The sequence below is a fragment of the Serinus canaria genome, chromosome 2 (assembly GCF_022539315.1).
Source record: "Serinus canaria isolate serCan28SL12 chromosome 2, serCan2020, whole genome shotgun sequence".
Classification (NCBI taxonomy): Eukaryota; Metazoa; Chordata; class Aves; order Passeriformes; family Fringillidae; genus Serinus; species Serinus canaria.
In genome coordinates, this window is record NC_066315.1 from 80,150,323 (window position 1) to 80,163,244 (window position 12,922).

Below are 12,922 nucleotides of genomic sequence, written 5' to 3' on the forward strand. Positions count from 1 at the left end.
CAGTTTCATATATCCTTCAATAATGTAATGTCCAAATTACATGACAAGGAACACCCTACTCATATGGCTTTCTTTAGTTTTACAGTCTTTGTTTTAACTAAGCTTTTGACATTGTATGAACCACATACCAGAAATGAAGCTGCACAGGAAGAGCAGAAATGAACCCATCCCAATCCTCAGACAAAAATCAGCCTAGTCTGCTTCTGCTTTTGTGCTTCTGACAGTATTTATGTTAACATTACCTCCTACAGAATGGAGAAGTTTTGACAACTGTATTTTCTCGGGAAATACAGTCTCAGCATCTTTCATGTGTCAGTGCTTATGTTTAGTGTAGCACTAATAGAAGCATATCCTTGCACATGACAAAATGAAGTGCATGTGTCTTTAAAAACCCAGGAAGAAAACTCACAAATTAAAAATGAACAAGTATCTTGACAATCAAAAAATGTCAAAACCTATTTTTTTCATAGTTGTATTAGTTCTTAACTTGTAGAACTGCAGAAAAGGAATCAATTTTTAAACATTAAAAAATTAGCTTTAAGGAATACATTTGAAATCAAGTAATTTACCTACATGACTAAACGTATTTAGAGAATGATGGTATTATTCAAAAGAAAAATTTGTTCCTTTGTACTCCAGCCAAAATACAAGTTGAATCTTCTTGTTTTTCCTTCTTTCCAAGCAATAACTAAGCTAGTAATTCAGGTGCTAAAAAAATCCCAAAACATTACAGAACTTAGAGAATAATGCACTAGAAATAGTTTATGAATACTCCATACATGAGAAGTTATACTAGCAAGGGAGCATTTTTGACAAAATGACATCAACAGCCTTAGCAAGCAAACCAAGCTAAACAAGAGAGGAGTTGCTGGTATTACTGCACTAATACTCTATTACACCATTAGTGCCTGTCTGGTGGAGCACAGATATTTACATGCACGAGTTTATTTGACCACATCCGGTGGTGAATCGACTTATCTGAAAATATGTTTCACCTGGCATGGTTACAGGCCAGATCCAGCTTTGCTTGGGATGACTGTCACTTACATAAGTCCCCTTTTTTTTCTGCCTTATCATTCTCTCTCCAGCACCCGTGGACTCCTTCCCTGCTCCCACAAGCAGATCCAGTTTCCAGACTGCACAGCCACATTATCTTCCCAAGAAAGAGGGATAAGAGAAATTAAGGAAACCATAACTGCATGAGTATTGGGTGTGAAGGAAACAATGAAACAAGACCCCATGGGTAGGGAGGGCAGGAGGAATCTGTGCAGGGTGCCTGACCTGCTACCACTGTCTGAAGCCTGGTAGGAAAAAGCACACTGCAACGTGGAAAGCTGAGAAGGAAACCTTATCAGCTGAACTGCTCACTCAGGGGAGTGACAAGTGTGTGGCAGAGGATAAGCAGAGGCTGAATGTGGAGGACACACTCTATTGCATGAGGAAGAAAGGGATTGCTTATTACCAATTTCAAAGCTCCTATTAAAAATGGTCATTTTTTTAAGCCACATTAACTCAACTAAGTTTTCTCCCCTGTTCATAACCTGCAAGTACATTACAAGCTGTGCTGGCAACAGCAGTGTCAGTAAAGAATTAACTTCTGCAGCAACACCTCTGTTGATAAGGGCAGTAACTAAGCTCCCTCTTATCAAAGAATAACATGCATATAAAGTGTATTTAGTTTAGAATGGCTCACCTTCTTCTCCTAGATCCCAAGGAAAACACTATAAACTTTATTTTTTTGCTTTTTCCTTTTCATACAAAAGTAGAAAGTCCTCTTTCTTAACAACTAATAAATAACTGAAATGCCATTTTCTGGTCTTGCACATTAAATTCTGTAGAGGACCTGGTCACAGTATGAAATTTTTAAAGTGGCTAATTAGCTTGGAAGGGAGATTCAGAACTGCATATCACTTTTAGTTTGTGCAAGTTCCATAGAGAAGTAATATAATGCCTTTTTAAAAATATATAACAAAAAAAACCTGCAAGCGGATGATCTCTACCATTCCTCACAGGTCACTGTAGTATTTAAGAATAATACCAGAAAGCACTGCTGTGTTCAACATAAAATACACTATATTACCCTCCCAAGACAGAGTTAATATCACATATTTCACTGGTGGTCTAATGTGTTTAATTAATTGTTGACAGAAACACATTATACCAAGGTTCAATATATAGAAAGAAGGTGCATTAAGGGATTTTTGGAACAGAAAATACATGAACTAAACCACCTTAGCCTCAGTTTTCTCTACCAAAGTACAAAACTAGGAGGAAAAAAACCCCAACACAAAAAAAAGGTGAGAGGGGAGCAAGAATAAATCAGTAAATTCAAAGAGAAAAATGTAGCATAAAACCCACTTTATCTGCTCAACAGGCAATAAACTGACAACACTAAATAATACTAGCTTGCCACCTCACCTATTCCTACTACAATCAGCCAAAATGTAATTAAGAATCCTCTGGGATTCATAATATGAATATTCTTCATCATTCTATTTAGCTGTATCTAACATAAAAGGCAATTTAATACTGCATAGGTAGCGTATCTTTACTGAAATGTAAGTGGAATAATCATAATTTTTATTATCTGTCAAGATCACTTGAACTGAAACTGACAGAAGCCAAATATTAATGTTGCAGGTAGATCCTTTACAGATAACTGAAGACTGCCTTTCAAATTCAAGTTTTGCCACTGTTTCACTTTACCATCCAGACTTCAAAAAACTCGAATTTATCAATGAAGCTGAAAATATGCATTACATGTTGTAATGCTGGCAAGAAAAGAATGGGACTGAGGCTGTCAGAAAAAGGTATAATACTTAAAAAAGGTATAATACAGAATAATACTTCTGTGTCTCACTTAAGAATATGAAAAAACGAAATTATCCATCATTTAAGCAATTCACAGTCTGCAATAACATGCATAAAAATTCCAATTAAAACAAGAATACAGAAGTTAGGCCACAAGTTTGGATCTACCACACTGAATGAAAAAGTAATCACTTCATAGCTACTAAATGAGAAAAATTCTGAAAAAAATAAGAGCAAGTAAAACATACTTACTTGGTGTGAAAGCAAATCTGTGCTTACATAATTCACAGTATTCTTTTCTGCTGTGTTTAAGCCACTGAACTAAGCTGCAATAAAAAGTGATCACATTAACACATGCTATACATCTCTCAGCCCTATCCCCCCATCCCCCCATTAAGGAAAACACACCAATTCTCTGCATTCACACTTAAATCAGGATATTTGTACTGTCAAGCAGGACTTAAATTAGCATGTTTATTAAGTCCATTTAGGCCATGAACTAAGTTTCAAACAGTAGAAAAAGGCAAACTGACACGTGCCACAATGTTGATAAAGAACATTCTTTAAGTACGTTATTGATCAAAGCAGACATCCTGGCACGGACATCCACCAGTGACACCAGTTCTTATAAATACTTCAAGATATGACATACGGATGCACACAGTTAAGATTTAGAACTGCTGTATTTGTGGAAGAAGGACTACTAAAATACCATCAGAAATGACCATATAGACCAGAACCTCAAAATCCCTAAAAAGCAGATGTTTGTTTTTTTTTTTTCTGTGAGGTTTGATGTTCTTTCTATTCACAACCATAAGTGGGTAAATAAAAACCCCAACATACTGTTTTTTCTGCTTAGTTTTCATAAAGCTGACATACAATCAGAACTGCAGTCCCAAACACGAATATTTATCAGTGCTTTCTTTCCATATATAATTACGAAATTCTTCCTGATTTGTAAGAAATTATCATGTAAACAACATCAAAACCCCAAACATGTTTCCACTGAAAATTGTTTTTTTCGCTCAAGACTTGAAGTTAACCTCAAGACTTGAAGTATTTTTAGAAACATGTTAATATGTTTTCATTAGGAAAAAAAAAATAAGAAACACACAGACACAGAACTCACCATTCCTGATGAATAAATTTAATACTGCCAGTACACACACACGGATGATAGAGGGGTTTCTCGGGAGTTCCTTCCGACCGACAGACTCTGCATATATCTGCTGACAAGGACAAAACGCTTACTACACTACTGCTTAAAGAACTTACATTTTCAAGACAAATTACACAATTACATTCTAGAAACTTTACTGTGTAGCAAAATGAAGTCAGAATAAACTGAAAGAGGATGAAAGACAGATGTCATCTGATGCAAGACAAGAGACTGGGAGATCACCAGAAAGAGCAACATGAACATTATCTGCCTGATCATGTTACATAAACTCAAAACACATCTTAAAGACTTTTAGGATTTCTAGGAAATAGACACAGTAAAACTACAGAGGATGCATTTTCTACCTTAAGAGTTATCACTAAAACAACGTAAAAACTGTTCGGGATAATTTTCTTGAATGTGGATACTTTGAAATAGAAAATTTCCATCTCAGGTTGGATGTTTAATAATGTCCAATAATGACTTAAATAATTTGCTACTCTTAAACCTAACACACATATTTTTCTTAATGAAAGGAAAAAAATCCAGAATAACAGACACAGGTATTTTGCAATTTGCTACACAACTTGGAGATAGCCTAGTGTCCAGTAAGAGCCACTTTCTATTTCTTATTTTGTAATTTCAGTAATATTTCCATATGTCCTGCACCTTCTTTATTCCCTATTTTTAACATTTTCTTGAACTAAACTAAAGGTTGCAAGAGGTTTTGTGTATAAAGAAGTGAGCATAAACCTTTCCCTCTAAAAAACAGATGTCTATTTTAAATACCATTCAGTTAGCTAGAGCTTTAAACACACAATTAAATAGAAATAAAAATCAACTTTTATCTGTTTATGGACAGATGCATGACATCTTCCCTTGACTCTTCCTTTTACTTCTACTAAGGAAGTGAACATAAAATGTCCATTTTTATAGAATATATGTTTGAGATTTTATCTTTTGTTAATTATTTCTATATCAACCACTATCCGGCAAACATGCATATTTGTTCCAGTGGAACAAATCCCTATCAGAGATCTTTGTCAGAAAAATACAGCTGATGAGAGAATACTGTAAATATGCAATTTCAAGTCTGAATCACCTATCTTTGTTCTTGGCCAGAATCTTCAAAAGTTAATGCTTTTCTACAAAAACTTCCAAAAGGCACCAAAGACCGATATTTTTTTTCTATAAAGAAGTCACATTATGACCATATCGATAGTTTATAGACTATTAGGACAGTCTCTACACATAAAGCATAGGAATTCAAATTATTAAATTCAAACAATTTTCTATCTATGAACGTGTTGTTTGAGTGAATTCATTATGCAGCATGAAGACTTAGAATTAACAAAACAGGTATTCAGTATCATGTCAGTGATGCTCCATAAAGAGCACTTCCAGCACTTCCATGTGTAGCAGCGATAATTTGCAGTATTGCTGCAAACATCAGGAGTCCCTGGTTCTTCTGCTGACAAGAATGATCAGAACTGCTACTTCTCTTAACAAATGATTCTTCTATCCCAGAGAGCACTTCTAGATGGCTGCACAGGACAGGTCTCGTCTCTCCAACTGACAGGCGGGCCCTGCCCTACCCACTCGCTGTGGCATGCCCACCTCCTCCTGCATTCTTTCCAACAGAGCTGTATCACTGCAGCAAGTGGACAGCTTTGTAGGCTGGATCAGCCTCACAAGGGGTCAGACAAGCACGAGACAGCACATGAAACCACTGCTTTAAGGATACACTGGCACCAGTGAAAGCAAGCTAAAAGCACATGAAGGATGCCCATGGCTCTCTGAATCTGTCCATTTAATGGCCTGTTGACTCTCACAGAAAACTGTTCACTTATTGTCAAAAGCTTTGGGAGAAAACAATTTGCATTACTGTGAGCAAAATAATTCTTTACTTGAGAAAAGACTGCCTGTTAGCTTACTAAAATAAGCCTAAATTTTATTTTTTCAAAGCTATGATAATTTCCAGATATTTTCACTTGTTTTATAAATTCAAATAAACATATTATGAGTGTACTTGTTTGGACTTGTAAGCAACTGATAACTTCAAGTCAATAAACTCTGCTGAGGGTCAATGTGTTAAACTATGCACTTTATGACCTACAGCCATGGTCAAAAAGAATTGCACTGTGCAAGAGTCACTATTTTTCTATGTGCAAACACACTTTGCATCCTGTTCTTCAGGCACATGTTTTGGAAAAAAAATGTCCTTGAATAATAAGTTCTTTCCTGTTCCCCCCAAGAATGATTCACTGCCTATTATCTCTCCAACTGAATCCAACACTGGAATATGAAAAAGTAAAGATTATGTTATTTAGCAACAAAGTGATTTATCTAGAAAGAACCAGAATTACCTCTTTAGCAAAACCTGGTATCTTGTGCTTTCAGGGGCTGCAGAGGAGCAACTTTCACATTCGTTCTGAAGTGAAACAGCTTACACTTAGGTCTGACCATGACCCCAGACTGTCTCTCTTATCTAAGCTCTCACCATGCCATTCTGTTTTCTAGCTCCACAATACAGTTCAGTCAAGCACAAAGCCCATCAGAACCACAATGGCCGTAACACCACTATCAGACAATCACCAGTTCAGAAAGTACATCTGACACCTTGTAGCAGAAGCTCAAGCAAGTAATATCACATTTCCTCTTCCTCAAGGCACTAAAACAGTCTTTGCTGCTGCTGGTGGTGTTCAGAGCTTTCTAACCTTGGGAAGTCTCTTCAGCGCTCTGGCAAGCCGCATGAAGTTCTAATAGTAGGATCTGAGGTTTGAAACTGTAGAAGAAGTTGTAACATTCTAGTGGTATTTATGGAAAGTGAGTATATAGACCGGTTACTTTCATGCTACCACTGGGAGCTTTTGAGGACAACACTGATAAGGCCACAATATAATATCTAAGGCTGCATACATATATGCCTTTGTGTGTGCTTGCATATAAAACCAGAAAAGTCAAAATTTCAAGTGAGGAATTTAACACAAAGGTTAGCTAAAGAAGACAATGCTTTAAAGATGTAACTATAAACCTCTTCTTTGTCTTGCTAGTCTGTTCACCTACTTTAGTCAGGTATGATCAAAGTCTACCACTGGTAACAGCCTGTAACAAATTATCAACTATGCTGTTTGAATTGAATCCACCGAGATGGATTTACCAGCTGCTGGAGTGGTGGAAAATCAGGAGGTCATTCCTGAGTATCCACTTCACAGCTTACAAAAAAACCCAGTTTTTCTGGGCAATCAGAGGAAAAGCAATCAAAGTTTTGCTTTGTTGTTGATTTCATCGATGTAAGTGACTAGGTCTACAGAGCTGCAGCAAGCAATTTTAAATGTTAGATATAAGAAACACTAATATTTTGATAAGCCATCAGTGATAATGGGTATTAAAGATGTCTACAGCACAACCTAAAGGACACTACTACAAAGGTGCTGTCTTATTTCATCCAGTGGTTCATGTTTTTCTATTTTTTCCTCTCAAGCACCTGATAAAAAGCTACATTCAAAATTATGCCAAAGTAACAAAGGCCAAGACACAAAATGCTTTCCTTGAAACTGCCTTGCACTGCAATATGTATTTGCACTCATTGTCTGAGATGATAAACAAAGCTCAAATACTGCAGGAAACATAGCACAACAAACATGCTTTATTTAGTTTGGTTTACGCTACAATATGAAGTGCTGATCTGTCAAAGTTCCCCAGTATCTCCTTGGACTACATAGTCCCTTCTCCCTCTCTGGAGACATTCAAAACCCACTGGACACATTCCTCTGTCACCTGCTCTAGGTGACCCTGCCTTAGCAGGGGGGGGTTTGAGTAGATGATCTCCAGAGGTCCCTTCCAACCTTAAAAATTCTGTGATTTTGTGGTTATCTAAGCATAACAAAAGTGCTGACAAAACATACCCATGTTTGATCTCAAATAAAGCAATACCCTTAGAAATGGATACTACACGTAAAACCCACCTCATGACTACGATATATTTGACAATTTTTTTTTAAACGTTAGATAAGTGACTACGTATTAGTCTTTTTAAAGTTAGATAAGTGACTACGTATTAGAGACAGAGAAACATGTCAGCTCTTGCATATTTCAATTTTTCAAACAGATTGCCCAGCACACGTAACAAAGTCAGCTTTGCGAAAGGAGCAGCTATTACTATTCAGCTAAACGCGGAAATGTAAGGCTCCAAGGGCCACAGGGCCGGCCGGGTGCGACAGGGTCCGCTGGCCAGGAGGGAGCCGGGGACAGTGCCCTCCTCGCCGCCTCTCCCGCTGCCCCAGCGTGCGCACCCCGCCTGCTGCTTTCCGCCCCGGGGTCTCATTTCTCCCCCGGGCCTCCACTTCCTCAGGCAAAGCCGCAGCCAGCGGAAGGCTCCGGCGGGCCCCGGTGCCCCGGCACGGCCCATCCCAGCCCCGCTCCGGGTGTTGCCAGCACCGCCCCCCTTTCCTTTCCCCCCCCGCTCCCCGTTCCCCGTGGTTATGTAAGGGGCACCCGCGCGCGCCACCTCACACACTGCCCCCCTCGGTTCGGTTCGGGTCGGTCCGCCCCGGCCCGGCCCGACACCCGCGGCACGGCGGGCCCGGTACGGTGGGGGCGGGGCGCGGGGCCCGGGCACCTGCAGCCCCGGTGCGAGAAGCCCCTCCGGGCGTGAACAGCCCCCAGCCCGCCCAGCGGGCCCAGTGACACTCTCCTCCTCCCCCGCGCCCCTCCACCCTCCGAGGCTGCCCCGGCAAGCCCCCGCTCGGGGGCTGGCGGCGGTGGCGGGGCGAGCACCGTACCTTCCTCAGCGGTCTCCATCTTGCCGGGCTGACGCAGCGCCGGCCGGGCGGGTGGTGTGACCGCGGGGGGGCGGGGCCGCGCGCCGAGCGGACGGACCGGCCGCGCCGCCGAGCCCGCGGCCACAGAGCGCGGCGGCGCGGGGACGGAGCGCCGCCCGCCCGCCGCGAGCGCCGCCTGCCGGGCACACCGGCTGGGAGGCCCGGGACGGGGCGGGCCGGGCGGGCTCTGCTGCGGGAGTGCCCCGCTCTTATCTACAGAAACACAGGGTCAGTTGGTTTGGAAAAGACCTCCGAGATCATCGGGTCCACCCTGTGAACGAACACCTCCATGTCAACTAGACCATGGCACTAACTGCCACCTACAGCTTTCCTTAAACACCTCCAGGAACGGTGACTCCACCACCTCCCTGGGCAGCCCATTCCAATGCCTAATCACTCTTTCGGTGAAGAAATTCCTCATAATGTCCAATCTGAACCCCCCCCCTGCTTCATCGTGTGACTATGTGCTCTCTTCTATCACTAGTTGTCTGGGTAGAAGATGCCGACCCCGACACGGCTACAGCCTCCTTTCATGTGGTTGCACAGAGTTATAATTTGTGTCCTCCCCTGAGCCTCCTTTACTCCAGGCTAAACAACCCCGGCTGCCTCAGCCATTCCTCAAGAGACTGGTGTTCCAGGCCAGGCACCGGCTTCGGTGTTTATCTCTGAACACTTTCCAGCACCTCAGCGAACTGAATTGAGGGGCCCAGAGCTGGACACGGCACTCACGTTGTGGCCACAGGGGGACAATCACTGCCCTGGTCCTGCTAGCCACACTGTTCCAGGATGCCACTGGCCACCTGGACACATGCTGGCTCGTGTTCAGCCAGCTGTTGACCAACACCCCCAGGTCCTGTTCCAATGGGCAGCTTTCCAGACACTCTTCCCCCAGCCTGTAGCGCTGCCTGGGGCTGCTGTGACCCGAGTTCAGGACCCGGCACTCGTCCCTGCGGCTAGGCCAGCGCCGGGCCCCGCCGCTCGGGCGGGAGCGGGCGGGTCCGTGCAGAGGGCAGCGGGAGTACGGGGGAAGAGCACGGGAGTCGGACAAATGTAGCCAAAACTGGTTTTGAGTTCCGCTCCAAACCGGAGAGAAACGCTGCATCCCTAGGTGAAGTCTGCCAAAATTTGAGAAGGGTCAATGTTCCAGGGATCAGGGATGTGTAAGCCCTGGAAACAGCTGACCTCCTGCTCAGTGTTAAGCGCTTACCTGTGCTGTTTGTCAAATCTCACCGCCCCTTCCAGAGCTGGGGCTTTCCAACAGAGCTAATAAACCACTCAGCAAAGCACAAAATTCTCTCTTAGCTTAATCATTTATGTTTCCATGTCTTGCTGCCCTACATAGCCGGGGCAGCATGCCTTAAAACTTTGTACTCTGCCACGTGCGCTGAGAGCTGTCTCTCGGGCCCTGCTGAGTTGGCAGGAATATTGGTAAGGAAGAAAACAATTTAATTTTACTCAGGGTAGAGAGGAATTCCATCCTGATGAAAGGTATGCGTGCCTTGTTTTAATGTTCCATTGTGGCAGCTGTTTCAACCCCTATAGTTGATCAATGAGTCGTAGCAGCCCTCAGCTCTCTTTACCACATGACCCTTTGTGCCCAGGCAGTCATTAAATCCTTTGTATTCAGCCTTGGGGCTCCGTGCAAGCAGCAGAGTGGTTGGGAGTTCAAGTGTGAACTTAGAGGGCAGAGGTGGCACATGCCCAATTTGCAATTTTATAACTCTATTTTCCTAACCTGTAACCGTGTTAGTTCCTTCAAAATTACATTTTTCAAGCTGGTGGAGTGTATGATACTGGCCTATGGCTCTCCAATAGCTGAAAAAGTACATTAAGTCCTGCAATAAATACACTTGGTCTAGACTACCATACTCAGCTCTTCTGTGTCCCTCTGCTCTGAAAGGCAAGGTGGAAAAATTCCCACTTATAACTTTAAAAAAAAAAAAAAAATCTGTGTGTTTAAAAAATAAGCTCATTTTTGAGCTTCGCTTTTCTCAGTGTCAGCAAATTATCTTGGCCTGTTAAAAATCTGCCAGCATTGTACTGAGGATGTGAGAAGTGCTGTAATACTAATTTTGTCAAAGCAAGGAAAAATCAATGGAAAAAAAACAGGAGAAAAAGCCAAGAAATTAAGAATTTCAATTTCCAAGTATATTCCTAATTCCCACTCTTTATTTTCCAAACATTTAACCATTCTTCATTACAACATTGTGGTAAATGTAAATTACATGTCAATAAAAGTCTCTAAATTATAATTTGCATTCAAAGACCATGGCAAGATAAACGCATATAATTCTTCAACTTCAGTCTCTCATGGTAGGCTTCTTGAAATTCAGTTAAAGCTTTTGAAAGGAGTTGCTGTATGTTGCCAGTGAATAATTTCATTCCTGTCTATATCTGTTTGTTCAGCCACTTAAATTACCTACCAAACAGTACATGTGTACCATCTTCTCAACATTTAGAGAGAATTTATCCCAAAATTTTGTTCACACCTAGTGTTTCCGTATAGGCTATACAATAGCTTACCAGTAAACGTGAGTTGGAGGCAGACCATTATAATTTCAACAGTATAAAAATGAAATAAAATACCTATAGTATGTTATTGTAGGTTAAATTAAATTAAGCAGCCTTTTTGGTGTTTTTGACAAACATGTTATTAAGCCCTGTCTATTTAGTAATACGTTAGGTGTTTTTTGCTTAAGAAGTACCCATGGCTTATGCAGCTTTTAATTTTTGGTAAAGAAGGACATTAGAAGGTTATTGTTAGCTTTTGACTCTCGACAAGGTCAATAATTACTGCCAACAGGCACTGAACAAATATGCTGAAAAAACAAAGTCTCTGATCCATATAAGTTATTATTGAGATAATGGGAGAAATATGGAAACTGTACAGGTGTTAACTGAAGACAGTGATGGATATAAACCCAAATGACAGAAGGTTATGGCAAAAGGAAAGACATATTTATAAGTGGGGATAGTAAGAGTAGAAAAAAAGACAAGGTTCTTTTCAACATGGTCTCGTTTTGGTTTTACATAACTTAAATGCCTAGATAATACATTTTTATTCAAGAGTTCTATTAAGAGAATACAAAATAATAATTGCAAAATGAAAACTCTCCAGCATTTTTACTGTGACATTTCCATCTTTCCTGTCATTTTAAAATGGCTTCATAAAAATGATTCCCTTACACTTTTAGTTATTTTGAAAGTTTAGAGCATTGAAAAAAACCAAAAACCAATTCTACTGCTTTTAAATTTTTCTGTAGATGAACACTTCAAAATGCATTTATTTTCTTAACCAGTAGTTTTGGATTTTTTCCAGTGCTGTCCTAGTTTTTTCCCTCAGCTGTTCACCTGACTCTCACTGTAAAATTGATTCAGTTAGTTATGAACAGCAAGTTGCAGAAATGTGGAAAACATAGTGGATTATCTTAAGTAAAATGAAGCAGATGTCAGCCTATCTTGACAAACCAAGCAGTATTTGGAGTGAACATGTATCTGGTACCTAAATGATGCACCATCACTAGGGACGCCCAGAGCTTCCATGGTGGGGGAAAAACTGTCAGAACAGGCTCTTTGGTGTGTTGCACAAAGTATGGCCCACAGAAAATTGGCCTGACACAATCAGAAAGCACAGAGGTCTGTGGACTACAAAAACACATGGTGAAAAACACTGCCAGCCTGGATCTTCCCTGTGCACTGCAGGGGCTTTAGAGCATGTGCTTCTTGGCCAGTGGCTGTTCTGCCATGACATCTCCTGAACCATCCCTAACCAGCAGGTAGCTGCTGTGGCCATGGGTTCCTGGAATGGAGATGGAGAGAAGGACTCTCAGTTGTACTGTCAATGCAATGGTGTTTGCTGCTGCACCAGGAGATTGGCCCAGGCTGCTGCACTGCTGCTAAATAGTGATGCTGACACCTCAGTATATGAAGTACTGAACAATGTGTTTCCCTTCAGCTGGTGCTTGCTTCTTACTAAACCTGGGCTATGATTAGTAGCTAATGGAGGAGTCAAACTTCCTGAATGAATAAGTGACTTGTGGTTCATGTTTTATGCTATGAAATGTGTAGCAGTACTGCACCAAACATAAATTAAAGGATGAGGATAATGGCTAAGCATCATCAGTCACAG

The 12,922-nt window shown here is 41.3% G+C and overlaps 1 protein-coding gene across 6 annotated transcripts in view; it reads right to left on the reverse strand.

Moving 5' to 3' along the window:
• MARCHF6 (membrane associated ring-CH-type finger 6) overlaps positions 1 to 8,877 on the reverse strand; it is a 42,467-nt gene extending 33,590 nt beyond the window's left edge. For 4 of the 6 annotated variants that reach the window (XM_030238562.2, XM_050971550.1, XM_050971549.1 and 1 more), the window contains exons 1-3: positions 8,755 to 8,788; positions 3,941 to 4,040; positions 3,064 to 3,137 (exon numbers count right to left, since the gene is read on the reverse strand). In XM_030238562.2, the coding sequence (XP_030094422.1) occupies positions 3,064 to 3,137; positions 3,941 to 4,040; positions 8,755 to 8,773 (193 nt within the window). In that variant the 5' untranslated portion in view covers positions 8,774 to 8,788. Of the gene's footprint in view, positions 1 to 3,063; positions 3,138 to 3,940; positions 4,041 to 8,754 lie in introns of all 6 variants that reach the window. The other 2 variants (XM_050971548.1, XM_030238567.2) reach the window with 2 other exon arrangements.
• Positions 8,878 to 12,922: the final 4,045 nt, after the last annotated feature.